Source organism: Centrocercus urophasianus, unplaced genomic scaffold (assembly GCF_019232065.1).
Source record: "Centrocercus urophasianus isolate 14NV4802_14NV808 unplaced genomic scaffold, USGS_Curo_1.0 seq_10, whole genome shotgun sequence".
NCBI lineage: Eukaryota > Metazoa > Chordata > Aves > Galliformes > Phasianidae > Centrocercus > Centrocercus urophasianus.
This window is the reverse complement of record NW_024884142.1, coordinates 26,536,344-26,564,279: the sequence shown is the minus strand read 5'-3', so window position 1 is coordinate 26,564,279 and position 27,936 is coordinate 26,536,344. Positions and strand designations below refer to the sequence as shown.

General features: G+C 37.8%; 1 protein-coding gene across 5 annotated transcripts in view; it reads left to right on the top strand.

The window, feature by feature from the left end:
• The first annotated feature begins 488 nt into the window (after positions 1-488).
• IBTK (inhibitor of Bruton tyrosine kinase) overlaps positions 489-27,936 on the top strand; it is a 56,028-nt gene continuing 28,580 nt past the window's right edge. For 2 of the 5 annotated variants that reach the window (XM_042813057.1, XM_042813037.1), the window contains exons 1-15: positions 489-658; positions 6,804-7,475; positions 11,547-11,643; positions 13,049-13,173; positions 15,352-15,462; positions 16,334-16,504; positions 17,715-17,832; positions 19,396-19,576; positions 20,539-20,662; positions 22,429-22,606; positions 23,351-23,528; positions 24,346-24,942; positions 25,786-25,872; positions 26,809-26,891; positions 26,989-27,026. In XM_042813057.1, coding sequence (XP_042668991.1) covers positions 7,152-7,475; positions 11,547-11,643; positions 13,049-13,173; positions 15,352-15,462; positions 16,334-16,504; positions 17,715-17,832; positions 19,396-19,576; positions 20,539-20,662; positions 22,429-22,606; positions 23,351-23,528; positions 24,346-24,942; positions 25,786-25,872; positions 26,809-26,891; positions 26,989-27,026 — 2,412 coding nt within the window. In that variant the 5' untranslated portion in view covers positions 489-658; positions 6,804-7,151. The remainder of the gene's footprint in view (positions 659-6,803; positions 7,476-11,546; positions 11,644-13,048; positions 13,174-15,351; positions 15,463-16,333; positions 16,505-17,714; positions 17,833-19,395; positions 19,577-20,538; positions 20,663-22,428; positions 22,607-23,350; positions 23,529-24,345; positions 24,943-25,785; positions 25,873-26,808; positions 26,892-26,988; positions 27,027-27,936) is intronic. The other 3 variants (XM_042813065.1, XM_042813041.1, XM_042813048.1) reach the window with 3 other exon arrangements.

Sequence of the window (27,936 nt, the reverse complement as noted above, 5' to 3'; positions counted from 1 at the left end):
TTACACCGACTTAAGGCAATGTGTGTCAATCAAGCCCTTTGGTGCTTTCTCCCACTTCATTGCTTTCTGAAGGTCTGAGGGCTGATTACTGAGTGACTGCTGTTTGAGTCTTGCAGCGAGGTGCTGCCCTGCCACTGCAGCCAGCGCTTCCTGCTCTGTGGCCACAATTTTCGTTTCCTTGTGAAACCTGACTGGAACTCGGTAGTTTTCCCTCCCACCTGCTCCTTCTCCGCACACCACCTGCTCGCTCACAACGCTACGTACACCACACCCACCCACCACCCGTGGCCGCCATTTTGATTCAACTCCCGTACCGCCCAGGAGGCCCCGCCCCCTCCCACTCCTCCCGCCCCCCTCCTCGGCGTGTCGTGCAATCTGAGCTCTGCCGTGAAGGGAGGAGGCTGGCCGACGGTCGCAACCAATCGGCACCCGATGTGCGGCGGCGCCGCGGCCAATCGACTGCTTGCTTCTTCGGGGGTGCGGTGTCCCTGTGCCCTGCTCTGCTGGCGCAGGCTTGTCGCCGCTGCCGCTGCTTCAGGTGCAGCGGTAGCTGTTGCGGCCTGGCCTCGCTTTCGTTCTATTTTCACTGAGGATGAGCCCTTGCGGTGCCCAGCGCGCGTCCTGCCCTGTCCGTCCGAGCCCATTCATCTAGCGACTGGTGAGGGGCGGGCCGCAACCTGCTGATGTGTCCGGAGGGAGCCGGGCTGGGGGGAGGGCGGCGGCTGAAGGGGTAGAGCATACGGTAACGGGAGGCAGCCCCGGGCGCCGGCAGCAGCTTCTGCTTTCCCAAGCTGGAGGTTCCCGGGCCTGCTTGCTGTTAGCTCACCCCGTGGCGGTGCCGGCAGCGGTTCTGCCTCCGAGCAGCAGCACCGGGGTGCTGGCATCGCGTCGTTGGCTAGGGAGGATATTTCCGTGCCGCCCTGCTAGGGCCAGCTGCCCCATCTTTGGCACCCGGCCCTCCCTTTGCTGACGTGGTCAGTGGAGCTGTCGGTCTGCATGGAGGCTGACCGCGACTTGTGGTTTACAGAAATAAATAGGAAGACACCCGGATGGGTGCTCTTAACAACGCTTTTCCCGAGGTCTTAGTTCTTTCAGTAAAGTCAGCCCTTCCCAAGACTTGATGTATTTATCTGACATAGTTTTAAGTACAGGAAATTCTAAGAAGCGTTTTCTCTACATTGCTCTTTCGTTGTGAGAGAGATAAGCTGCACATCCAGAGCAGGATCCCAGTATGTGGTGGAAACGCGCATAACTGTATGCACTGTACTTCTCTGTTACTGCTTCACACTGTGATCACACACACAATGGCCAGGGTTGGAAGGGACTTCAAGGGTCATGAATCTCCAGCTCCTCTGCAGGGCCACCAACCTCCCCATTCAATACTAGAACAGGCTGCCCTGGGCCCCATCCAACCTGGCCTTGAACTCTTCCAGGTACGGGGAAGATAATGTTGTTCTAGGGGTTAAAATGTGCAGAGAGTTACTGAATAGGTTAAACACTCTATGGATATGTAATTTCATGAATAGGAAATGATGATCTTGTTATTCTTTAAAGGCTTGGTCAATGTGCTGCTTGTAGCTGAAAGGTGTGTTTGGTGATATTTATCTAGGAGTTCATTTGTGTTCAGTGGCTTCTCATAATGCATTCTTGAGGCTACACTGTTTAGTGTCAGTGCTACCTCTATTATATTACCATTTAGCTCCAGTTTGGTAGTCTAAACTACTTTAGTATTTATTAGTGGAAGCTGTCTTCAGTCAACAGAAAAGTCTGGAAAATTAGCGATGTGTTAGCAAACAAAATCTATGGCTTATGGAACTAAAACTGGGTTATTTTTAATTTTCATTAGCTTAATAATTAAGTAGTCTTCTGTAAAGTTTGGTTTGGGGACAAATATTTTCAGGATTACCATGTTGTTATGGTTACACATTTTTCGTGATATTAGGAGACGAGTCTGAATGGACCTTGGAGAACATTGTTGAATGTCAGCATGCTTGTTCAAAAATGAAAACAAAAAAAGCCTCACAAACATCCAGGATATCTTTAAGAACTCACAATGCCCTTATAAGGCTGGATTTGCCTCATTGCAGTGTATGACATTGCTTGTTGCTAATCTTCATGTAAGCTTCTAGCAACTTACAGTCAAATGGAAAAGTAAATCGATTTTGTGTCTTTAAAGCCACATTATTTACACTGTTAAAAAAAAAGATTATTAGGGTTGATGAGAAAACTTTGGACTTCTTTTTTTTTTTTAATGCAAAATAGAAACTCCTACTTTAATTGTAGGAGAGCCAAATATTTGGTAATTTTTTCACTGAGTATATCCTAGTATATAGTTGAAATTTAGGAATGAATCAACACCACTTAAATAAATCCTTTCAAAACAGTGAGTGAGATGAGGGGAGGTTATACTAATTTAATGATCAAATAAGATACTGAGAAATATATTCTCTTCTGGGACAGGTATCTGTACCTGGAGCATTAAATCCCAGTGCACTACGTGATGTTATGATGTGGAATACTGATAACCAAAAATCATAAAACCATGACAATACTAAAACAGCTAGAAGCAGGGTTTCTAATCAGTGTTGCTAAGTTATCAATTCAGTTACTGTAATGCATTGTGCATGGGAGATGCTAAACCAGTGATCTGTCCAAAAGTAGCAGTGAATTCTCATCACTGCTGCTAGTTTTCTCTTTCATTTCTGTGCCAGGATCGTTGTCTCCTGTGCTCTTAGGACCAGAAAAACACAACTGCAGTTACTGTCTGCTGCCTTAGTGTGATGTTCACATCTATATTAGTCAGATTTTGATTGGTACAATACTGAGGGTAGGCTTTTCTCAGGAAGAATCTGAACGACCGTGTGAATTCTAGTATTAAATGTGTGCCTCCCAGGTTGGCAGCTTCAATGTCTGTTTCTGGCATCCAGCATATGATAGGATTTGTTACCCTTCTCTTCTATCAGCACCCCTGTACTTTTAAGGCAGGAACAAACAAACTGTGAAAAAAGAAGGAAATTCAGGAATGTGTTGGTTGAGAATGTGGTCTGACAGAAGTGGAAGTGAGCAGTCTGGAATTTTCCTTTGTCCATTAGCTTGTGATCTCTCTGTGTTTGCTGCTGGTGTTCTAGGCATCGCAGAAACTTTACTGTGTATGCTGTGCCACTGGTGCATTTGGCAACTGAAAGACAGCAACTGAGAAACACTTGCAGTAAGGTCTGTCTCTTTACTAGCATTTCTGCTGTTTCTACATAATTGTTACGAGATTTCTTGTTGCCAGAACTTAATTGATCATATAGTATATACTTGTTTATTCTGGGAAGCATCTTGGATAACAAAAGAGCTAAACAGAACCTTTGGACTAAAAGACTGCTGACCTACCAGAGGACCCCTGTAAGCAGCTTTGATACCCTGCAAGATTTCTAGAACTCCCAAATGGGAGATTGTTTCTCTCTGCTTTGTTTGTTATACGCAAAGACTGAATGGAATCTCAAGATTTCATCTAACTGCCCTCTGATGTGCATAATCTTAGTTTCATTCTCAAGAGAGGTGTTTCAACTGTGTTCTTAGACTTCTTAATAAAGTGGCACGTTTTTGGAATTCGTAGAGATCACTTTTAAGAAACAAATTTGGGACAAGTACAAGTGACTGCAACTTTTCCAGCTGTAGGAGTTCTGATTCCTTAAGGTCTGATGGCTCCTCTCTGGCCAGAGACCTTATATGTAGTGGGAGGTCAGATAACCGTATGTTCTTGTTCATTGGGAGGGTAGATACTCTGCTTTAGAGTCCTTCTAGTGGCATATAAGGATGAACAGGACTTTCTGAAAATGAGCTGCTAATGCTTTGGTGTAGGGAAGGAGTTGTAGCAGTAGGTCTCTTTTGAGACCATGCTGGAGGAGCGCTGAAGTGATTGGGTGAAAGTGCTGTCCAGGAGGTTTGACAGCTGTGGTGTGGTGCTGCTTTGCCCTCTCTGGGGAAGAGCTGAGTGGGAGGGTTGTAGGGTTAGGGTTATAGCTGAGTGGACTATAAGCATGTTGGTTAATTTGAACTCTAACCCATTCCATAACAAAAATGTTCAAAGGCTGATAACGTTATTTACCTTTTTGTCTTTCGGTAATTACAGCATTAGGAAAAGACTATTGTTCTGAGTATAGTTAGTGATGAGAACTCTACAGAAATAGCTGCAAATAAAAAGCAAACGCATAACCAAAGGCAACATATATTCTAGCCACTGAAGTTCCAGGTTTAAAAAAATGCTGATGGTCTTCATGCTTCAGGCTTCCTTTTGGTGCTGCTGATTCAACTGGGACTTCATGTACTAGAATTAAGCATTTTTAACACCACTTACAGTGTTATCACATAAACACGAACATCACAATTTTAAAGTTTTAAGATTTCACTTAAGGACCTACTTCATATGTAAAAACAGTCAGATATGATTATTAACTCATTTCAGGTGTTGTAATAGCATGACTGTGTTATTGATGTTTCAGTCTTTGTTGAAGAGGGTTGTAAACTTGAACAGCAGCTTTCTGTCTCAAAACTTAAGGTGCACATGTCAGTGTCCTAATGTAGTATCTGTTGTTGTATGTTATAGTAAGGAGGGCTGGGTTAGGGTGACTTATAAAGAAATAATTCACATAGTTGCAGTATCATCATAATGGAATTACTGTGTGGTAGTCAGGACTGTATTTTGATATTTGGACTCTTAGGCTAGAGCTCAGGTACTTTAATAAGTAATATATAATATTATAATACAATATAATAATAACTTTTTTCTTATTTGTGGGTTCATTTATTGTAGTGTTTCTCATGGTGTAGTGTTTTTTTTTTTTTTGTACAAGTTTCTTCTTCCTTCTGAATCATTTACCCATGCAATTCAGTGTTGTAAACAGATGAGTGTCAGCCCAAGGGATGGATGGTATGCCATGGGGCACGGCAGGGCTGCTTCCTCGAGTGGCAGTGCCACTTCCTATCAGCTTACGTGACAAATTAGTGAGTTTTATTTGTGACTTCTCTGCATATTTTTTCTCTGTGCTTGTTGATTTTATTTTTCTTTCTTGTTAGCACTAATAGCAGTGTCTTAAAAATTAATGCTATTAAAGATGTGCTGCACAAAGCATAAAGTAAAATTCATACTACTCCACAGCATGGTTTTATCACCTATTTAGAGTACTGATAGTTTTCCCTATAGATACCCCTATATATTTTAGAATAGTTACCATTTAGAAGAGTTTGATGCCCTGGGTATCTGGGCTGCCAGTAGCAGCTACCTGTCATGCCTTGATTCCTTGGAACAGCGTCAGGCCATGTACTTGAAACTAAAGCTTCCTTTCAAATCTGTGATGTTGGCTCTCTTCTTAGTATAAGGATTTAAAGAAGATAGAAAGAGAAGTCCAAAAAGGTATGGGTTAAACTTTGTGTTATTGCAGAGGTTTGTATGCTGGTTGGAAGACATAAACTCACTATGGCAAATGTAAGCTAAATGATTGTGGTCACGTTTGGACTATAATGTTAGATATTTCTAATGTTACTCATGGACAGGGATGAGGGACTCAATTATAGCGAATAAAAACTATTTTTTCCCTTATCTTTGAAATTGATTGGAAAGTACATAATGCATAACTGTAGTCTGTAGATTTCCATTCCAAGTATTTAATCTTTCCTGAATGAGGGAGAATAATAACTGTCAGAGGTTTTTTCATAATATGTTTCAGTTAATATTTTTGGATTAGAGTTGTGCGTTTGTTTACTTCCTGTTGAAAGTTTAGATTCCATTACTTCCATTACTAGTGTTTGCTCTAAACCTTATGGCAACGGTTGATAATTCTTGAAATAGGTGGAATGGGATTTCTGTTTTCTTTTCCAGCCAAAGTAATTTTCCTATGACAAATCCTTGCAGATTGTGACATACTAAAATATGGTTGTGTGTTGGGTACCTGAAAAACGATGGCAGCATGCTTTTAAAAGGGAGAGCAAGGAGTTTGGTGTGAGTGTGGTTAGGTTTATATTGATTGCTGAGCTGGGAAGGGAACAGATTATTATTTTTCCTGAGAGTTATGTTTTATTTATCCATCTTTCATTATATTGTTGCCTGACTTCTTTTAAACACTTATAAGCTTCCTGCTTGTTCCAGGAGCTTTACACCTTTGCCTTGCAGGCAGTCAGCAATCTGAATTCATTTGTGTGTACAAGTTGCTTTTCTTTCTTGCCCATCTTGCTGTCCTTCCTCACATTTGTCAGCAGCTCTGGAAGTGGTGGAAGGGAACCTTGCTGTTCATTGTGCAGAAGAGACTTAGTAGGAAGATGGAGGCCTAGAGCTTAATCCTTTATTGCAGTGGCAGAGGGAAACTGTGGTGGTCCTTCTCCTCCTCCTGGGCAAGACTGGCAGAGCCAAGATGTATTTCAACATCTGCTTGGGTTTCTTTTGTTTTGGTTACTTGTTTTCTCAGCAGTCCTTCAGTTCAGTCCTTGCTTCCTGATAATAAACTATTGAGGTCCTGAGGTGGCTGGGAAAAGAAGTTGTTGTTTAGATTACTTTTTTTTTTCTTGTTCATCATGTAGCCTCAAAGATCTATGTCAAAGAAGGGGAGGCATTACATTCCAAGCATGGGGTGGGGAAGGGATTCATGGGTTTTTAGACTGGCTAAATGCCTGACTGAGCTCAAATGGCATTAGACAAGTCAGTTAACTCTTCCTACTTTGCTCCTGCACTTGTAAGTTTTAGTATGTTTTAACTTTGTGTAGCTGATGGGAGAAAGGTTTTTTTTTATTGATTAATCTTTTCTGTTTTGTCCTTTTTTCAGGTCTCCCTTGCAATTATGGAGTTTTAGAAGAATAAAGGAGTGTGGAGGGGGAATCCCCCTCTCCACACGTAAGGTAGTCAGTTCACTTCAGAATTTTCTATGGACAACAATATTTGTTATATATGATGGTGAAATAAGACTTCTTAAAATATATATATTTTTAAGTATTTATTTGGATCAAGTGCCAAATATAACATTACAAAGATTTCTGATGGCAGCTCAATAAAACTGGATTTGCATCTTTGGAATTACAAATCTGTGAAGGCACTGTGTTGTATACTGAGTTGAGTGCCTTGATATTCTTAATGGTTGTTCCCCTTAAGGAGAGGAGCAGCTTCCGAAGTGAAGATGAATTCTCTCATGCCAGACTGCACTTCTAAGTGTCGATCTCTACAGCATGCTTTGGATGTTATTTCTGTAGTAACCAGAGGAAGTGAAGGCCAGATCAAAGCCTTTCTTTCTTCTTACTGCTACAATGCTGCAACTATAAAGGATGCCTTTGGTAGAAATGTTCTACATCTTGCTTCATCCTGTGGCAAAAAAGGTGTGCTGGACTGGTTGGTTGAGACCAAAGGAGTGGATCTATTGGCAAAAGATAAAGAGTCTGGATGGACAGCTTTGCACAGAAGTATATTTTATGGATACATTGATTGTGTTTTGTCACTACTTAAGGTGAGTATTTGCAACTGCAGTTTTTCTTGATATCTGTAAGTTTTAGAGTTGTATCAGTCACTGGAAAGTGAATGTTTTTTAAACTTGGCTGAAAGCCTCTTGAAGGTTATCTTAGTATTACATTTAGAGCATAGAGCACTGACTTACTTGAAATTTGTCTTTTTATTTCTAAAAGAAGTCTGTCTTTGCCCACTAAGAAATCAGCACTGAGTAAGGATCCTCAGGCAGTTGTGGACTTCCCTGAAAGACTGGGAACAGTGTGTTAACAGTATCAGGCTTAGGATCTTAAGAGTATAGAATGAACATGATGTTAGAGAAAAGATACTGCAAAAATAGACTCTTCAGTCTATTATGCCAATTAGTACTTTTTAGAGAACACGAAATATAAGATCCACCCAAGCTTATGTTTGAGAGAGAGGCAATTCAAAATAATGCAGTGTTTTATTAAACTTATTGTCATTTCATTTATATTTTAACCAGGGCTTTTTAACCACTCATTTCCCTTTGTTCCTTCCGTGTTATTGCTGTTTCTTCCCCACCTCTTAACAAGTTGTTTTTTATTTTTACTTCCTTCTCCCTCTGTTTCTCCAGTTCAAAGTATGACAACAGGAAGATCTACATTTGATTGAGATGTTCAGGCTCCTATTAGCCATGTAAGAAAATAAACATTTGTGGTTCAGGATGACTTAAAGCAAATTTTAAGACAGAGACTTTTCCATTTTAAGTTCAGTTTAAGTTCAGTTTAATATTGCAGTGACTAGCAATTTGTAAGCATTAAACTCTCTGCTTTCAAGAAGCAGTTTAAACAAAAAGGTTGAGGGTCCAGAAGTTCTTAATTCTTGAAAATGTGATAACTGATAAATACATGTTTCATGTATTGTACCCCTATGTAGTGAGGAGGTTTTCTTTAAGCTTTCTGAAAGTAAATGTTTTTATGGGAACTGTGGGTGGTTCTTTTCTCTGTAAAACTGGTAACTGCATATGTGATGTTTGAAAAGGTATTGAATCCTCTAGTGTTTGTATGTGTCTGTATCTTTGATATTTGCTTACAGGAGGCCTTTAGTGTTTTTCCCAAAGGTATTTAACTTTTTTATCAGTTGCATGACTATGTGAGGTTTTTATGATAGGTGGCTCTGTTGATATGCCTCTTAAAAGAAAAAATGAGTCATGGACAGTGCTCTAACTTCTAGTTTCTTAACTGAACTCTCTCTGCTATGCAGTGTTATTAAAAGCACGTGTTCTTAAGGTTTTACAGCAATGACAGGAAGGGATTATGGAACACAGTTATGAAATAGCTGAGCTAGAAGGGAACCTTGGAGCAATTGTCTAGTCCAAACATATGTGTTGCAATGTTTTAATACTAGTTCAATAAACGTGTTTATATGTTCAAATAGAATTTCTTTTGTTTAAATTTATACCCACTGCCGCTATGCCCGGTCATTGGATACTGCTGATAAAACTCTCTTCCACTGCCTCCAATTGTGTATTTTTTTTATGTAAGTTGATAAGATCTGCCCCCTGAACTTTCTCTGAGTTGAGCATCCTAGATCTCTTGGCTACTCCTCCTATATGATATCTCAGTCATCATCCACACCTCTCTTAAGTTACTTTCAGGGCTGGGGACTCCACCACTTTCCTGGGCTGCCAGTTTTAATGTTTGACCACCCTCTCATGAAGGTACTCTTCCTGATATATGACCTAAGCCTCCTGTGGCTCAACTTGAGAGTCTCTCTTTGTGTCTTACCACTTGTCACCTTGCTGCAGCCTTCTTTCAGGTAGTTGTAGAGAGCGGTGAGGTCTCCCCTCAGATTCCTTCCTCTTCTCCAGACTCTGCAGTGATAGCTGTAGCTTGTTATGCTTATAGATGACTTATGAGGCAGCCAGAGGGAAAAATATTGTGTTAGCTGTTATCATGTCATGACATTAGGAGAAGGCTCTTTGCCAAGGGAGTGGTGGGGGAGTGGAGAAGACTCCCCAGGGCAGTGGTCACAGCCCCAAGCTACTGGAGTTCAAGGAGAGTTTGAACAGTGCTCTCAGATATGGGATTTGAATTTTAGGTGGTCCTGTGCAGAACCAGCGGTTGGACTTAGTGGTTTTTGTGGGTCCTCTCTGACCCCTTCAGTTGTTGCTGTTTAATTCCTTAAAACTGATGTCGGTAGCACCTTTTAAAAAAAAAATAAATAAAAATTAAGAGCACTGTATATATATATATATATATGTACATGTACAGAATATCTACACTCATCCACAAGGAAGGTTGGAAGGAAGATTTGGGGAATTATGGGTCTGTCAGCCTGACCTCAGTATTGGGGAAGGTCATGAAGTAGATTGTCTTGACTGTGATTACGTGGCATGTTTTCAAGACAGCTGGGAAATCAGGCTTAGCCAGTGTGGATTCGTGAAAGGCAGGTCCTGCTTGACCAGCTTGATCTTCTATGAGCAGATGATCTCCATAGTGGATGAAGGAAAGGTTGTAAACGTGATCTATCTAGACTTTAGTAAAGCTTTTGATTCTGTCTCCCACAGTATTTTCCTGGGGAAACTGGCTGCCCATGGCTTGGACAGGTACTCTTCTTGCTGAGTAAAGAACTGGCTGGATGGGCAGGCCCAGAGAGTGGTGGTGAATGGAGCTAAATCCCACTGGTGACTGGTCGTGAGTGTTTGATACTGGGCCCTGTCCTGTTCAATATCTTTATTGGTGGTTTGGACTAGGGGATCGAGTGTGCTCTCAGTAAATTTGCATATGACAAGTAGCTGAGAGGGAGTATCAATCTGCCAAGGGATAGGATGGCCCTTCAGAGGGATCTGAATAGTCTGGATTGGTAAGCTAAGGCCAGTTGTATGAACTTCAGCAAGACCAAGCGCTGGGTCACAACAACCCCAGGCATTGCTATAGATTTGGGGCAGAGGGACTGGCAAGCTGCATGGAGGAAAAGGGTGAGGGGGTGTTAGTTGCCAGCTGGCTGAGTATGAGCCAGTAGTGTGTCCAGATGGCTGTGAAGGCCAACAGCATCCTTGCACTGTCAGAAATAGTGTAGTCAGCAGGAGCAGGGAGGTGATCATCCCAACTGTACTAGGCACTGGTGAGGCTGCATCTCAAGTACTTTGTTGGCTTTTGGCCCTCTCGCTGCTGAAAAGACATCAGGGCCCTGGAGCATGTCCAAAGAAGAGCCATGAAGCTGGTGAGGGGTCTGGAGCATAAATCTTATGAGGAGTGGCTGAGGGAACTGGATTGTTTAGACTGGAGAAGAGAATTCTCTGCAAGGGAGGTTGTGACGAGGTGGGGGGATCTGCCTGCCTCTTCTGTTGTGTAATTAGTGATAAGAGGTAATGGCATTTGTGCTGGGGAAGATTCAGGTGGGATATTAGGAAAAATTTCTTAGGAGTGGTGAGGCATTGGAGCAGTCTGCCCAGGGAGGTGGTGGAGTCACTGTCCCTAGAAGTTTTTGAGAAGAGGAATCGTGACCTATTAATGCTTTTTGCTTTTGAAACTTCCTCACTACTATTTTGTCTGGCTATTTGTGCTCTCTTGTCTTTTTTCTCAGCATCTGTGATCTACTGTTCCCTGCTTGTTTTCAAAGCCATAGTAGGTGGGTTTTTATTTTTAATCCTACTTCCCTAGCTTGTCAAAAGTGGTTTTTTTTTTTTTTTTTTTTTTTTTTTTTTTTTTTTTTTTTAAGAAGAAGAAGATATATTCTTCAAAGCTGGCAAATGCCTTTTTTTTTTTTTTTATTATTAATACTCACCCTTCCTAGATGATAGTGCTTTACCTTGAAGTTTCCTCTGTGTTTCTGATTACATTTTATTACTCAACCAGTACAATAAAATTCCAGTTAATGAGTTAACATGAACTATATTGAATGTAGTTGAACAAAATTACACTATTAAAGTGGCATTTTTTTTTCCCCAGATTTATTCCCAACTGACTAGAAAGGTTTGGAATATTTTCTCAATTTCAAAGATCAGTTATAGTTGTATGTAGTTTCTTAAATGATTACATGGCTTTTTCAAACAATGGAGCTATTTTTAATTTTTCTTTCCTTCTTTTCCCCTTCTCTCCTTCTCTTTCAGCATGGTGTTAGTCTGTACATTCAAGATAAAGAAGGCTTATCAGCCTTGGATCTTGTGATGAAAGACAGACCAGTCCATGTGGTGTTCAAGAAAACTGGTAGGAAATAAATTAAATTGTATTTTACAAGGAGATCTAATTTCAACATCTTAATGTATGTACCATTGTAGACAGTGTTTTCTGTTTCCAATTAGAAGCTTATAGATTATCAGGTTTCTTAGGATGTTGAGTCACTAATGTCCATAAGGTAACAGGTGCAGAATATTGGCAGTAGACACAGGGTTTATTTATGTACCAAAAATGAACAAATAATGACTGGCTTGAAGGAAAGAACTAACTAACAAACAAAAAAACACTGAACAAAAGCAAGTGATTTAATAGGTTGCGCAGAGATCTCAAAGGACAGTCTCCACAAAATATTTGAAACCTGGAAAGGACATGGACTTGGGCAACAAGCTCTAACTGATCATTCTTCAGCAGGAGGACTTGGAGTAGGTGGCTTCCAGTGTTGCCTTCCAAATGTGCTGGCATCTTTTTATGAGTTCAAGCTGTCAGAGACACTGTCAAGTTACCAAAGACAATGTCTTTGAATTCAGTAGGCTGATTTACATCACTTCTGCATCTTCTGTGAAAAGTAGGGGAATATATTCTTGAATCTGTACTTTAAAATAACTTGATGTAAGTTAGCTACAGTCTCTCTAAATACATTTCCAAATGGGAGACGAGCATGTAGATAAAAAAAGCGTGAATAACTGAGCACGCAATGTTTTCTTTGACAGAAACAGTTTTTCCAACTTTTTTTTTTGTCGTTTTTAATGCTGTTTTATACTTTTTATACTCTTGTCTGCAGAGTTGCACAGTGAAAGTTATTCTTTTCATCTTGTCTCCAGACAATTTAAGTGGTTTTGGTCAAGCAAATCCTGAGTTTCATGTACGAATTTTACATTTTAATATGGCAAACTTCTTTAATCCTTATAGTAGTTGGACCAGATGCTCAAATTTACATTATAGTTTCCTACTCATCAGAAAATAGGGTTCAAATATCAGTGTAACTAAAAGGTTATTTAAAAAAAACAGGTAAATAAAGAATAGTGAATAGAATAAGAAAAAGAATAGTGAAAGTGCTTATGGCTTTCATGCATAAGAGTGTATAACCTTTTTTGGAAAAGACTTTACTAGTTTGAGAACTAAAAACATGTAAGCTAAAGTAGTAGTAATGTTCTTCTGAAAACTACAGTAACTCTGCTGTGAAGCATTTGCATCTTAAGCAAAGGGAATGTAAATGTGAGTAATGTTGCTTGTCTTGCATACATAGTTGTCAGAGCTTTTTTTTATGACGTCATGCCTCCTCATTAGAATGTGTGTTTTTCAAGTTCAGTTCAAGGAGGAAAAAACAGCTTTCCCCTTCAATTTTTTAGTAGAAACTGTAGGAGTTCTCAAATTCAGTGTGTATGAAACTGCTGTATTTACAAGCTGCAGAGACAATATTCTTTTTTCACTGCAGATCTCACGGAAGTCTACACGTGGGGAAACAATATAAATTTTACGTTGGGTCACGGAGGTCAACAGAGTAAACATCATCCTGAATTGGTGGACCTCTTTCCTCGTAACAGCGTGTATATCAAACAGGTACTTTGAGAATAGTAAATGTGGAGAGACTTCCTTAGTAAATGTGGAAGGATTTGTGGAGGAAAAGAACAGTCAACAATGTAATCAAGTTTTGCAAATTGACGTGGAAAAAAATATTGAGTTTGATTTGTATATTTTTATTTTTTCTTTCCAGTTACTTCTCAGCATACTGTTTCCATTGATCTGGCAAGCAGCTTAGAATAGCTGAGGAATATTAGTCAAGGCCTGCTGTATTATTTTCTTGCTGCTTTACCTCCCAATCACCTGCAATGAAACCACAATTTTGTTTCAGTGAGGAGAATGTTTTTTGATTGCTATTGATGATTAACGTTGATTAAATGACTTGAAGATAATTCAAGAATTCAGAAACATGGTGCTCCTCTGTTTCTGACCTCTTGTGAAACTCCCATAGTGAATGGAAGTAGGACAATGAATTTTTATGAAGTGTTTGTTTCAAATTCTTGTGTTGAAAGCAGCATGTGCTGTTAGAGCACGCCTCCCATAAGTGGTAGTTTATTGCTTTTCACTTCTTGTGACTTCACTTTAAGGGTAATTTAAAGTTTGCAATGAAAACTTGATCTAGCATTCAGTGCTAACCATCTGTGCTGCATTTTCCTTCAGCAATTCTGAGACAGTATTTTTATTCTTGAAACAATCTTTGCTAGCCTATGAGGCCGTTGCTTGAACATACTTTAATAAAACTATTGAAGTAAGTTAATGTACATATTAAACTTAAAGCAAGTGTTCTGTGTTAATTGGGATTTGATTTGGTAGTGTGTCTGCTGTTATATTGGTATCTTACTCACATTTTCATGATGAGATGTATTGTAACTTTTGCCTCATTTAGATTTTAGCTTTCAAAGAGGTTTACCATGCTGGTGAAGAAGTGAAATAACTAGAAGCATGCGCAAATCCTGTTGTCTTGTACCTGTACATTATAGAAAATCAGAGAAATTCTTTTCTGAACTGGCCTGCCATAGTTTAATCTCTTCTGGGATCTCTGTACTTTGACTGGGGTGGCCAGCAGGGACAAGGAGGTGATTGACCCCCCTGCTCTTATGAGGCCCCATCTGGAGTGCTTTGTCCAGGTCTGGAGCCCCCAGTACGAGAAGGACAGAGAGCTGTTGGAGAGGGTCCAGAGGAGGGGCACAAAGATGATCAGGGGACTGGAGCACCTCCCCTGTGAAGACAGGCTGAGGGAGCTGGGTTTGTTCAGCCTGGAGAAAAGAAGGCTGCGGGGTGACCTCATTGCAGCATTTCAATACCTAAAGGGAGCCTACAAACAGGAGGGGAATCAACTCTTTGAAAGGGTAGATAACAGCAGGACAAGGGGAAATGGTTTTAAGTTGAGGGAGGGAAGATTTAGGTTGGATGTTGGGGGGAAATTCTTTACAGAGAGAGTGGTGAGGTGCTGGAACAGGCTGCCCAGAGAGGTTGTGGATGCCCCATCCCTGGACATGTTTAAGGCCAGGTTGGATGGGGCCCTGTGCAGCTTGGTCTGGTATTAAATGTGGAGTTTGGTGGCCCTGCGTGTGGCAGGGGAGTTGGAGATTCATGATCTTTGAGGTCCCTTCCAACCCTGGCCGTTCTGTGATTCTGTGACCTGCTTAATCATTGTATCTGTATGGAGAGAGCTGTAGCTTGGCTGTATAAGCAAGGTCAGGGAGATGATATGACAGGAGTGTTTCACTTTCAGTTGAATTCTCCCTTTCTTTATGAAATTCTTAGTGGTGGTTACTGTGAAAACAGAAGAAACTCTTGTTGGCTGATTGAACTAACTTTAGGGTGGTTTTTGTAATATAATTGAGAGGACCAACAGCTTAGGCTGTTACACATTTCTGTAATCATGTTTCTTTTCTGTTTTTATCTTTTCAGTAATAATTTATCTTGATTTTAGTATTTTGCATTTTAATATTCAAACGTCATAATCATAAACACATACTAAAAAGTTGCTCATAGTAACAATGTTGATCATTTGCATTCTTCTTTGCTGAGGTTACTTAATCCTCAGGATGAAGATTCTGTGTTGCAGCACAGCGTATAGTTTCATGTTCACAAATTCTGACTGTATTGTAATCTTCACTAAAGCTGAACCACTGGGTGGTTTTGGTAGACATTCTTAGATTATCCAAGAAAATGAAATTGTCCTGTATTCTCTTCCCACCCTCATTCTTTCAGGTGGTACTCTGCAAATTCCACTCGGTGTTCCTTTCCCACAAAGGTCAAATTTATACATGTGGACATGGACAAGGAGGGCGCCTGGGACATGGTGATGAGCAAACATGCCTGGTAACTTAATTATATTTCTTTAATATCAAACGAAGTCTGAAAACTGAATTAGAGTTCCTGTGAGTGTACTCTTTAAACTTATTCACTCACTTTGGTGTTTATTTTACACAAACGACCTCCCCTTTCCTTGCTAAGTAACATCATGAAAGGTGACGGAAGGATTATTCTGTGTTAGATTTGCACAGCTGCTAAGTGAGTTCATTTGAACAGAACGTTGTTGCAATATACAGAAATGAAATTTGAAAAGACAGTGCCATACAGTTTAGACTTAAATATCTTACCTTGTGTACTTGGTAGTGTGCACTAAATTTACAGCACCAGTATTCAGTTTTGTTAAATATTCTTAGTATTGAGTATCTGGTAGAACTTGATACTGTGTTCTGAATGCTATTATGAAGATCAGAGCTCACTTTTGAGCACTTGTTTGCTTTTTTTTTAAAGAACACAATTTTAGGAAGTCAGATTTTTCTTGCAGAATGTATGGAACCTCATGGTTTGAAATGGGGATGACACTCATATAAAGGAGAATTCCCATTAGAGGGCTTAAGGAGTCAAAGATACAGAACTCCTTCCTTATTCTCTATAACTTTCTTTAGATGATCCTGTATTTGGATGGATGGGAGAAACCGTTATAATTTTTAAGAAAAACAAAAAAGCTAACAGTTAATAGTTGTTTAGTTGTCTTCAAGATACAGTTTCCACCCTGATTTTGAGCAGGTCTGCACTGATAGCAGAGGATGTGTTTTTAATTTCTAGTTGGATTGGATATGGTAAATTTGTTCATATACATTTTCATCTGTAGTTTCAATATTTTGTTATGAATTTCTGTTATATGTATAGCCATTGGCTAATACAACACTTTTATTCTTAGGTTCCAAGACTTGTGGAAGGCTTAAGTAGCCACCAGTGCTCCCAGATAGCAGCAGCTAAAGATCATACAGTTGTTTTAACAGAGGATGGATGTGTTTATACGTTTGGTCTAAATACTTTCCACCAGTTAGGTATTCTTCCTCCTCCCGCTAATTGCAGTGTTCCTAGACAGGTAAGGACAATATCAACCAGAAGCTTGGCTGTGTTTGTTATTTTCATTTTAATTTTTCTTTTAACAGAAAGTGAAAAGTGAAAATTGTACGAGTAAATTTTAAACTTTTTCGGACATTGAAATGAAATTTGAATTGAGATAAAATCTTGACTCGGTATTATCGTACATCTCAAATTCTTATTTGTGTTCTGATTTACATCTCAGTTTGTAACCTGAACTATACAAAAGATTGTAGCAATAAGTATGATACAAGCTGCAGTTTCCAAAAACTTTTTCCTCCAAACTGTTCTGTAACTGAAATGAAGTAATAATAATAGGAACGTTTTACTGGAGACTAATGACCTTGACACATTTTGGTTCACTGGATGATGGATCTAAGAATATGATGGTTGTACCCTTTGCTGGAAGTGCTTTTGATTTTGAAGTTGTAATGCTTTGGAAAGAATAGAAACAGGGATAAGAAGTAATCAACAAGAACTAGTGGGGCTTCGGGAGAGGGCGTTGGCATCAGCAACTTGAGTGTTATTCTGTCTTCAATTGATGACTTATTCTGATTTTTTTTAAAAGGGAATAGGAGCTGTTTTATCACTGAAAATTAGTTTCATATGGAATAAAAAAAGAAAAGATAAAATAAAATTGTACTACCAGTGTTATTAAAGTAGGAAAGAATCATTTGCCAAAGTGCAGGAGGATAGTGTTTTGAAGAACAATGGGATGCCCTTCATGGTAATTGTATATCCACAATATTTCTTTTGATTTTCCATATAGTGATTGATGGTCAAGATCAAGTTAAATGTGAAGTCTGGAATTAGTAGTATATTGTTCTACAGAGAGTCTGGAGATTAGGGCATACCAACTGAAACACTTTAAATGACAACTTTGCAGCGCTCTAGTCTTCTTTTCATTTTCATTCATTCACAGGTGCTTTACAATCCTTGCATCTTACACATGAAGACCATCTAAGGAGATTCTAGTTCTGATTAAATAGTGCAACAACAAAGACAACCAAAAAAGCCTTTTTTTAATCATAAATGCACAAGTGTCCACTTGACAAACTTCTGAAATAATCCTGATTTAATAGACTGTATGTGGATTGATACCAGTGCTGTACTTTTAATGACTTCAGAAGTTAAATGTTGTCAGAAGTTTGTACATGTGAAATTCACCCTTTGCTGCTTGATATTAAGATGTACTTTGGATTTGTGCTTAGGTTCAGGCAAAAAACCTGAAAGGTAGAATGGTGATTGGAGTGGCTGCAGGCAGATTCCATACAGTGCTATGGACTAAGGAAGCAGTGTATACCATGGGGCTGAATGGAGGCCAACTAGGTAAGGTAGAAGTGTTCTAAAAGTAAAACACAGCCATTAGAAGGTGTTGCACGTACTAAAGCTATCATCTGCTTCCTACAACAGAAGCCTGGTTAAAGCTTTGTCTTTTTTTGCCAATCTGATGATTTTGTCCCTCCCTGCTTTTTTTTTAAAGAATATTTTTCATAACGTTTACACTTTGAGATGATGGGAGCTGATCTGACTTAGCTTCTGTGTTTCTTGTGTGGTTCTGCTATTGAAAATGTTAAGGATACAGAATGTTACTGTTTGTGTTGCAAATTACCTCAAGTCTTGCTTGGTAGTGTCTTTAATAAATTGTAAACCATCTCATTTGTCCACTGTGAACAAGCTGCTAATTTTTTTTTTTACTTACAAACTTTTTGAGGTGAAATCTTTCCTGTAAGTAGATTTTTAAAAATTATCATTGTCTTTACTTAATTCAGTATTATTCTTACATGAGAACCTAATAAAAACTTTCTACCAATTAGTGAACTTCCTAGTTAATTATATGAATGGGATACTTCAGTTGCATTTGTCTTTTTTAACCACTGTATATTGCAGTTGTGATTTGGATTTGTAATTTGACGGCTCTGTATCTTTATGCAGACAAAATTTATCTAGCTCTGATACTTACTTACAGTTTGTCTGCATCAGTTCTGAAATTTGGTTCATACACTTTTGTGTTCCTGTTTAGGAGCGTAAAGGTATGTGAAAAAAATATCTTTGTCAGAGAAGCATCTTACTAATGAATATTTATTGTGTGTGTGTGTGTATGCATCTATCTATCTTACATATTTCTTTGTGGTTACTTGTGCTGTTGAGATTCTTCTAATACGCACAAGACCCAGTGCAGTACCATATGGAGACAGTAGCTTGGATTATAAGATACAGTTGTGTCAGCAGGGAACTGTGAAAATAAACCTTGTGCCTCTATAGGAAGTTTGGGCATAGTGCTGTGCTGTTAGGACAGCATTGCAGGACTTTGTGTTGCAGATGTAAGTGCGCACAAAGCAAGGTTATGCTGGGTACATTTTTACAAATTCTCAATGCAGCAGAGCAGTTAAGTTTTAAGTTTTCTTAGCCCTTACATCTACAGCTCCAACTTTTGTTTCACCTTTGCTCCCTGCCTTAGTGCTTATGTGCACTTATAGTGATTTCTGTGCTGAGCTTGTTTAGTACCTTCCAGTGACAGAAATAGTTGATCCAAGTGTGATAATACTTCCAGTGTTACGAACTGTAATGCAATCAGATAGAAGTGCTTTCTTTGAGATGAAAGGCAATGCTGCTGCTTAGTCTAATACTATTTAATAGCTGCCCCTTTAGAATTTGCCTTTTTTTTTTATTTTTATGTCAGATCTTGAATATTTTCAGGAGTTCGTGGTAAGCTAACAAGTATGTGTGGTGCATCTGTTACCTGTCTTAAAGTTTTTAAGGTGAATTATCTAACTACCTAAAAATCTTAAGGAGTCTAAAAGTTCTTCAAAGTAGGTTAGCAATATGTTCTTCAATTGAGTTGTGTGGAATGTTAAATAATACTTTTTTGGGATGGGTTGTATTTTCTAGGTTATCTGCTGGATCCTAATGGAGAAAAGTGTGTAACTGCGCCTCGACAAGTTTCTGCTCTACATCATAAAGATATTTCTGTGTCACTGGTGTCTGCAAGTGATGGTGCTACAGTGTGTGTTACTGAAAGAGGGGATATCTATTTACTTGCAGACTATCAGTGCAAAAAGATTGCTTCAAAGTATGTGTCAATTTTCTAATTTGTTATGAAGTTTGAGGTTGTGCGTTTGTTTTGTTAATAATGGGACTAAGTCCCATTCATCGTTCTAAGGATGTTTAAAAAAAAAAAAAAAAGTAAGAAAAAATATTTCATGCAGCAGGCTTAAAAATTTTGAAACTGGTATTTTTTGTACATTTTCTGATTTCAGTTTGTTTAAATGCATCTTGGTAGAGACATTGAAGATGTTCTACTTTGTTGTGTTTTTGAGTCAGTCAGTGTGGCTCTGAATTTCATAAAGAACATGTGAATATAACATGCTGCATGGAGTAATTTAGGTTGGAATAGGGACCTCGTGATACCACCTGGTCCATCTGCTAAAACCTGGGTGTAAAACTTGTTGAAGAGACCTGGCCTATGGCTCATAAATAATTATTGAATTCATAAATCCCATTCTCTCTGATAGTCTTCATGAACACTTCAAAAGAGGTAATGAACGTTTTTCAGCAGCTTCCAGTTAGCTTTTCAGCTACACTTCAAATACTACCAATACTAATTAGCTCAGGGATTAATACTTCTATTTCTGTTTTCTATCATTAAATAACCTTTCTCACGCTAAGAAACTGAGAAGTGTTATCTTGCATTGCTTTAACCAGTTAGATTGGAGGGAGATTGAGAACTGCAAAGCTGAAACTGAAATTTATGTAATTCTGAAGATCAAAGCTACTTTTTTAATCATGGAAAGGAAATGTGAATATGCTGCAACTTTTTAAAAAGCAGAATAGATCTATGCAGTCTACTAATCAAAGCAGATTAGCAGTTGTGTTAGTTATACCAGCAGAGGATTACTAAATTTAAGTAGCTTTTCAGAGTCACTACTTCAACTATGCTTTCTTTCCCTACTTCTCTAAACGATAATTTGATCTTAGAGGCAATGTTTGTTCATGATGGAAAAAATGCTACTATAACCTTTTGTGTTCTTTCAGACAGCTGAACCTTAAAAAAGTTTTAGTTAATGGGGGCTATTTGGAATACAAGGTAGACACCCAGAATCTCAAAGAAAATGGGGGTCAGAAGATCTGCATTTTAGCACTGGATGAAGCTGGAAGGGTAAGTTATGTTTCTAAAATCCCAATCTTATGGCAAACTGCTTACTGAATAATAGGAATGAAACCACTTATGCTCTCTTGGCGAACCTCTGGTTAAAGAAGTCAAAGTAGGACTTACCCTGGAAAGGAAGGTAAAATGTGTGCTGGAATAATAAATAACTGTATTTTACTATTTTACTATAAACGTAAGTTGACAGTACAAAATCAGGCCTAGAGAATATACAATTCATTGTGTAGTGCTGCTAGTGATGTGTTCTTTTAAAATAAATAAAAAAAGCTATGGGAAAACTAACGAAGTAATCAACACTAGTTGATTTTTAAATCTGGGGACATCTAATAGCTTTTCATTGGAGATTCAAACTGCTTTACTTAAGCGTACAGAAGTGATTAGGGCATACGTGGTTCTTGTCTTTTCTTCTATCTTTCACCTCACCTCCCTCATCACTTTTATGCCCTCCAGAAACAGTTTTAGAAAAGTTGCAGCTAAACTTGGTGAATAACTTAGGATTTGTAGCTATATGTAAATAGTGTTGTCTCAGTTTTGCAATATTATGGAGACTTTATTAATTTATTCGCTTATTCTCCCCCTTTCACAGTGGAGCAGTTCACAGGCTTCTACGGAATATGTGCAAGCCTTTCCTAGACTAGGTCTGCTCACTGGGAGACCTTAGCCTTCAGTGCCACCTAGTGGTGCTTACAAAAAGGTTTTGTTATTGAAACGCTGCCTTAAAGAATGTTGATAACTGTCTATGTATCAAAATAGGGAGCAGTTGGATATTTCCCTTTCTTTCCTTGCATTTGATTGAGCAGATCTTATCTGTTTGTTAGGTCATTAGCTGCTTCAAAGGTCATGAACTTCCACTTCAGTATTTGTTCATATGAGGTTTATCCTCTAGTATATGTGGTATTGGTAGTGTCTCGTCAGCATCTTTGGTGTGTTACTTTAGCACTAAAAAAAACTACTTATCTTCCTACATGAGTGGAATTGTGTCAACCTACACTGCATATCTTTTCATTCTGGATACTGGCAAATACTGGGATTTGTGCTTTAGACTCTGTAAATTACTGAGTAAGGAGAGAGATGAGATCTCTGAGAGATGGGATCTGCAACTGCTGGTCTAGTTTGATGGTAGTTTTTTCAGCCAAGAGAATAGAAGACTTAGAAGGAATCATTCTAATGTTTACCATATATTATGTGTGTGGGTGTATATGTATCTGAAGGCATAGATCTGTATGTATATATATGTTCACATTTATGTTGTATGTTCTCATGTTTATATTTGGTTATGGCCTGCATTTGCAGACCCTTGGATGGTATAAAGAAGCTTAAGATTTTTATCAGGTGATTAGCAAGGTATGGTTTATGGTTTTTGATGTGCTAGTTTTGAATTTGACCTAGCTCATAAACCAGCAAGTTTACAAATTTGTAAATCAACTGGATTAGGCTTGTTGCTTGACTTGTCTTTAGTATCTTTTGCTGTCTTAATTGAAATGTAAGTAAATACTGCCCTACAGATGACAGTTACAAAGATAATTGAATATTCAGAGAAGCTTTGCAAATGCTCATCATGGGCAAAGGGATTTCAGTATCAACTTTCCCCACTTTGCATGTGGGTTCTTTTAATAGATGCTTATAATGTTTTAGGGTAAGATTTAGAAGAATGTCCTTCTATATGTGACTTTGAATTGGCACATTCTTGCTTTTAAAAATAATATAGTACTGCTTTTAAATGATTGCTCTGAAAAGTACTTCTACTGATATTACAGATTTTTTGCTGGAAGTCATCTAATAATTCCATGAAGCAATGTCGTTGGGTGTATGGCCGACAAGTCTTCATGTCTGATGTTGCTCTGAATAGAAACGAAATGATGTTTGTCACACAAGATGGTGAAGCCTTTACTGGCAAGTGGCTAGAAGAAGGAAGAAAAATGCTAGAGAAGAGAGGTTGGTAATGACTTCATAATTTTTTAAGTACTTGAATATAAAAGATTAATTAAACCTTTACAACTTTTTGTTTTTTCTTTTTTTTTTTTTCTGCTGCTTGATCTAACAGTATTATGTAGTAAGTTTTTTCTGTGGCTAATGGTTGGCTCACTGACCAGTAGTGTTTTCTTTCCTTTTTGGTTAACCATCACAGATTTCCAGGAAGAAAACTACTTCTGAAGAACAATAGTAGCACAAATGTTCAGCATAGCAATTTTGTCACATATTAAATGACCAGTCATAGAAAGCTGGTTGAACAAAAAGAGAAGTATATACTTGCTTGTACTGCTTTTATTCTATGTATTGTACAGTAGCTCCCGAGTGCATCTCATTTTCTTGTTCTTTGTCCTGGTGCTGGTATGTATCTATAGGCACAATGTTCTTTCCCCTTATTGATGTTCTTTTTGCAGCTTTAGTATCTTTTAGGAAACTTCAGAATCTAGATTTGCTGATATGTTGACTAGGTGAATGTTTAATCGACATTCATGAGTGTTTTGGAATGAATGAGAGCTTCTGTGTGTTTGTTGTTTGTTTGTTTGTTTGTTTCTTTTGAAAGTTTGAGTGGTGCTGAGTGAGCTGAAATCTGAAGCATCTAAACTTTATTAGTGACTGCATCAGTGGACTTGAAGTCTTAAATCTTTCCATTTTTTTTAATCAGTTGCATTTCAATTAGCTTGACCTTTTTGTTTCTTTGTCTGTTTTTAGCAGAGCTAGTATCAAGCCTTCCAAATGCTTCCACTGAAATGTCTTGTTCCTATGATACAAACAACGTGTATGAAAGAATTCGACTTCAGAAACTTGCTTTTGTCCACCGAGCTGTTAGTATTTGCACAGATCCTAATGGATGCAATTTTGCTGTTTTACAGTCAGACCCTAAAACAAGGTATTTCAACAGCTGTCATTTTTCCTGTGTTTGTGCATGTGATAATAAATTATTCTGCTTTTCAGAAAAGCTTATTTTTTCAACACATGTGGAAGCCATAAAATATGTGGTTATCCATACTGCCAGACAGTAGCACTTGCATAGCACAGCTAATTACCAACAAATTAATAAGCAGAGGTGTCCTTGAGTAATTAGGATAGGTAGCATTGATATTTTAGATGAAGAATTTAAGGCAAGCATTTGCAGTACATTTTTTAATATACTATGAGTGTAAACTCTGTAGAAACTCATTCCCTCAGTAGTCATCAGCAATCAACTTTTAAATGACAGTAGAAAGTGGATCTTTGGGAAAAAATGTTGAGTGTAGAATAGAAGACCACTGAATGATGTTCTCTTAATAGTTTCCAGTATATCTGATACAGGACTAAATATCACCTTTTTTTTTTTATTGCTTTTAATGGTGATATGAAATATTGCAAATGTTCATGGGTTTTTTTTGTTTTTTTTTTTGTTTTTTAAATGAGATGAAGATTTGAAAAAATACATATTATGGGCTTAATTATAAAGGCAGAAGTGCTGTATTTGATATTCCAATATGTGTTTGATATGACGGATCTTACATATGTGGTTTAATTGTATAAGTAGCACAATGTTAGCTCTTTCTGTAAAAAACAGAACACAAAATTTTGAGTAGGTAAGCAATGAAAGAGGAAAAAGGAGACTGCCTTTCCCTTGTCACTAAGCATACTGTTTAAATTTTCATGGAGTTTGTAAATAAAGTTGTTTTTTTTTTTTTATGGGTGCAATTTTTTTCTAGTCTCTATGAAATTCCGAGTGTGTCACTATCAAGTTTTGGAGAGGATTTTGGCAAGCTCTTAGATGAAACAGATGAAATGGACAGCATCCATGATGTGACTCTTCAGATTGGCACCAGAACTTACGCTGTGCACAAATACATCTTGGCTGTACGCTCTGACTTCTTCAAGAAGCTGTTTGTTTGCAGTGATAGTCAGCTAGAAACTCCAGATGTCTACCGTAAAGATGAAGATGCTGTTGGATGTGATCTGTATGTAATAGAGAAGGTTCATCCAGATCTGTTTGCCTACCTTCTGCAGTTCATATACACTGATACTTGTGATCTTCTGACTCATGGTTACAAACCAAAAATCATACATAAAGAAAAATCAGAAGAGTATCAAGATACTTTAATTTCTAACCTGAACAAAATGAGTTTTGATGAAGATGTTAATAGGAAGTCTGCATTTGAAATTTACAGAAATAATCAAGTGCAAGTTTTAAATGAAAAACAGAAGAACAAATCTAAAAAAGGCAAAATTGTAGGTGAAGAAGCTAATCTCATAAAAACGTTGCAGAGTGCTGCAAAAAAATTTGGACTCAGCAATTTAAGTGGAAGGTAGGTGAAAGTAAATGAATTTGTTCTGGCAAGTTCTTCACAGAGTTTTTGTTTGTGCTGTTAGCTTTTTATTAAAAGGGAAGAAAGATCAATTTGGTTTGCTAAATCTGCCTTTTTCAACTAAAAAGGCTTTAAAAACTTTGTGTTGCTTTATACTGAACGTCTAAATGCCTGTTACACTGATGTGCTCTTAATGCTACATGGTAAAACTGATGGAAATCAGCAAATAGAATATGTAGAATTGTATTAGTCATTTTTCCCCACATTTATCTTTTTGTTTCAGTGAAGATGAACTACTTCAGAGCAGGTGTCTTCAGTGTATTTTTCACAAACACTAAAATTATTCAGAAAATAAGTGAATCTACTGCTAAAAATAAACTTTCCAGGTAAAATTGCCATGATAAAGCACTTCCCTGTTGGAAGTACATTGCTCATAATCTATGAGCAGTGCTTCTGTGTCTGTACTATTCCAATTCACAAGCCTTCGTAACTTAAAAAGCCTCTGCTGAAACGTGCATCTCTTCCACAGCCTATCTTTGCTCAGATAACTAATTGGCTGGTAGTGGAACGTGTAGCTTCTAGATTTTTGATTCTGTTATGATGGACTTCAGCCTTCAGTACAGCAGTACAGCTTTCATAAAAATAAGAATATACCAAAGGTGTAGCATGAATTTCAGGTGTATTTTTGCAACTGGACTTTTGTGGTTTTCCACGACAGATGGAATTATTTTTCAGTGTTATAGGATGAATGGACTGAAGTGCTATTACATCTTGAAACTTATTGTTAATGGTTTGAACTTTATACTGATTGTACTATTTGTTATTGATGTTAATGATTTGCAGATTGGATGGAGTCAGGTTAGAAAATGGAAAAATTAATGTTGTCAACAGGAAGAATGGGAACAAACTGAAGTTTAATCAGAAAAAATGGTAAACTTTTTCAATTAAGCTTTCTTCACATTTCTGTCTTGTTCTTTCTTTTCTACATCTCATTGTCTGTTAAGTGTGGGCTGAGTTTTATCAGCTGTATTTTAGCTGCTAGTGTACGCTTATTCCTTTCACAGTAACTGATACTTATTTTCTTTGTAGGCCTTCATGTAGTGATCTATGTATTAATAGTCTGAGATGTGTTACATACATTATATAGTTACTTCTTTTTACTGTACATGAATTTGTTCAGGAAATTAACTAGAATGCTAATGCCAGGGGAAATTATGAGGGTAGTTTGGTCAAAAGCAGTTAAACCTCTTGCAGGAAGTCTTGCTGTTACATTAGGACTACATTGATTGGAAATAAGATGTGTAATTTTTTTCTAATGGAAGAAAAAATCGGAAATATCTTTCAGTAGAAGAAATTCTTTACACTTTCATCAGAGGGCTGACTGTTCTTCCTTTGATCTGATTGGGATATCTATACACAAAGGCTTGAATAGTCTGCCTATGTAATCAAAGCTAAGATGCATAAAAGTAAATTTATTCACAGGTTTAGCATTCCTTTGCTCTTAAAATGCTTTGTTGAAGCTTCTAGTAGCTATTAATTTAATGGAAATAATGAATAACACAGATATCTTTAGATTGACTATAATTAGCCATAATTAATTTGGTCACAGCTGTTTGAAACAGTAATTGACTTTTTGAAAGAAAAATCTGAGATAGAGTGCCTGCCTTTTGAGAAACTGTACTTTGGACCAATAAATACTTCTCTTGAAATTATCTTGCCTTTTCTATTAGGTTTTTATTTGTTTGTTTTACATTGAAGTTCAAGTGTGTAAGTCCTCACATACTGAAGTAAGCATGCATTTGTAGAGTCTACAACTTACAGGTCTGATGAACAGTCACAGTTTTGCTCTTATTAACTATCTTGTAGTTCATACCTCTGCGATGTGACGTTGAAGTCTTCAGATGGAAAGGAATTCCCTTGTCATAAGTGTGTACTTTGTGCAAGACTTGGTATGTGTGTGTATATACATTCATATTTAATATGTAATATTTGTCTTTTTTAACTGGATTTTTATTGGATCTTGAACTGAAATGCCTTTCTTTACAGATTATTTTCACAGCATGTTAAGCAGCTCGTGGATTGAGGTAAGCTTACTGATAAACAAAAATGTGTAGTGGTACATTTTTATGACAGCAAGTAAGGGACAGCTTTTTAGTTTTTCCTGATATAATGTACTCTAAATATTGGAGAAGAGAGAAAGTTGAATTCCTGGATCCTGTTTGTAAGAAAAGAAATATTTTTAGTTACTCTATAATTGTGCTACCGAGATTCTGTATTGTGTGAGAATAATAAATCTAAGATTGAATATCAAAGGAGATAAAATTATTATTTCAGTGATTTATTTTGAGCTAGTTTGTGGATTGATGCTGGCCATTTCTTGAAGGATACTGATGCCTTTGGATGTACTGCCATTTATTTTCTGTAAAATACCTTAAAATTTAAATAAAATGCTGTACTCATAGGTACTGAGTGAAAAGTACAGTGAAATCAAAAGTTAATGTGTAGTATCTCTATTTGACTTTCACTGTTAAGGCTATTTCAATTGGTCCTCAGCTGCTATTTCAAAAGGCATAGATCTCCTGTTGATCTCGGCTCCTATTTGCTGGCTGTGCACCAGCATCTTACATGTTGGATGATCTTGGAGATCTTTTTCAAGCTTGATGTTTCTATGATTCTGTGATTCCATGTTTTTTGACATTGAGAATTCATTTAGATGCGTCTGTTTCAGCATCTGAGTGCAATTGATAATGATTTAATGAACAAGGGGAAAGATGTAAACAGCTGATGTTTTTTAGAGACTGAAAGCTGAAATGCTGTCTCAACTTCACATAGCTTTTTTTGGCAAGATGTAAATTGAAGAACTTGGCAAAATACTGGCAGCTCTTGTTGCTAAGTAACAAAACTTTTCCAATCCTTTGAGTTACTGCCTTTTCCTCAGCCATCCACAAGAAAATGTATCTGAAACACAAAGCTGAGTAATTAAAAAAATTAAAA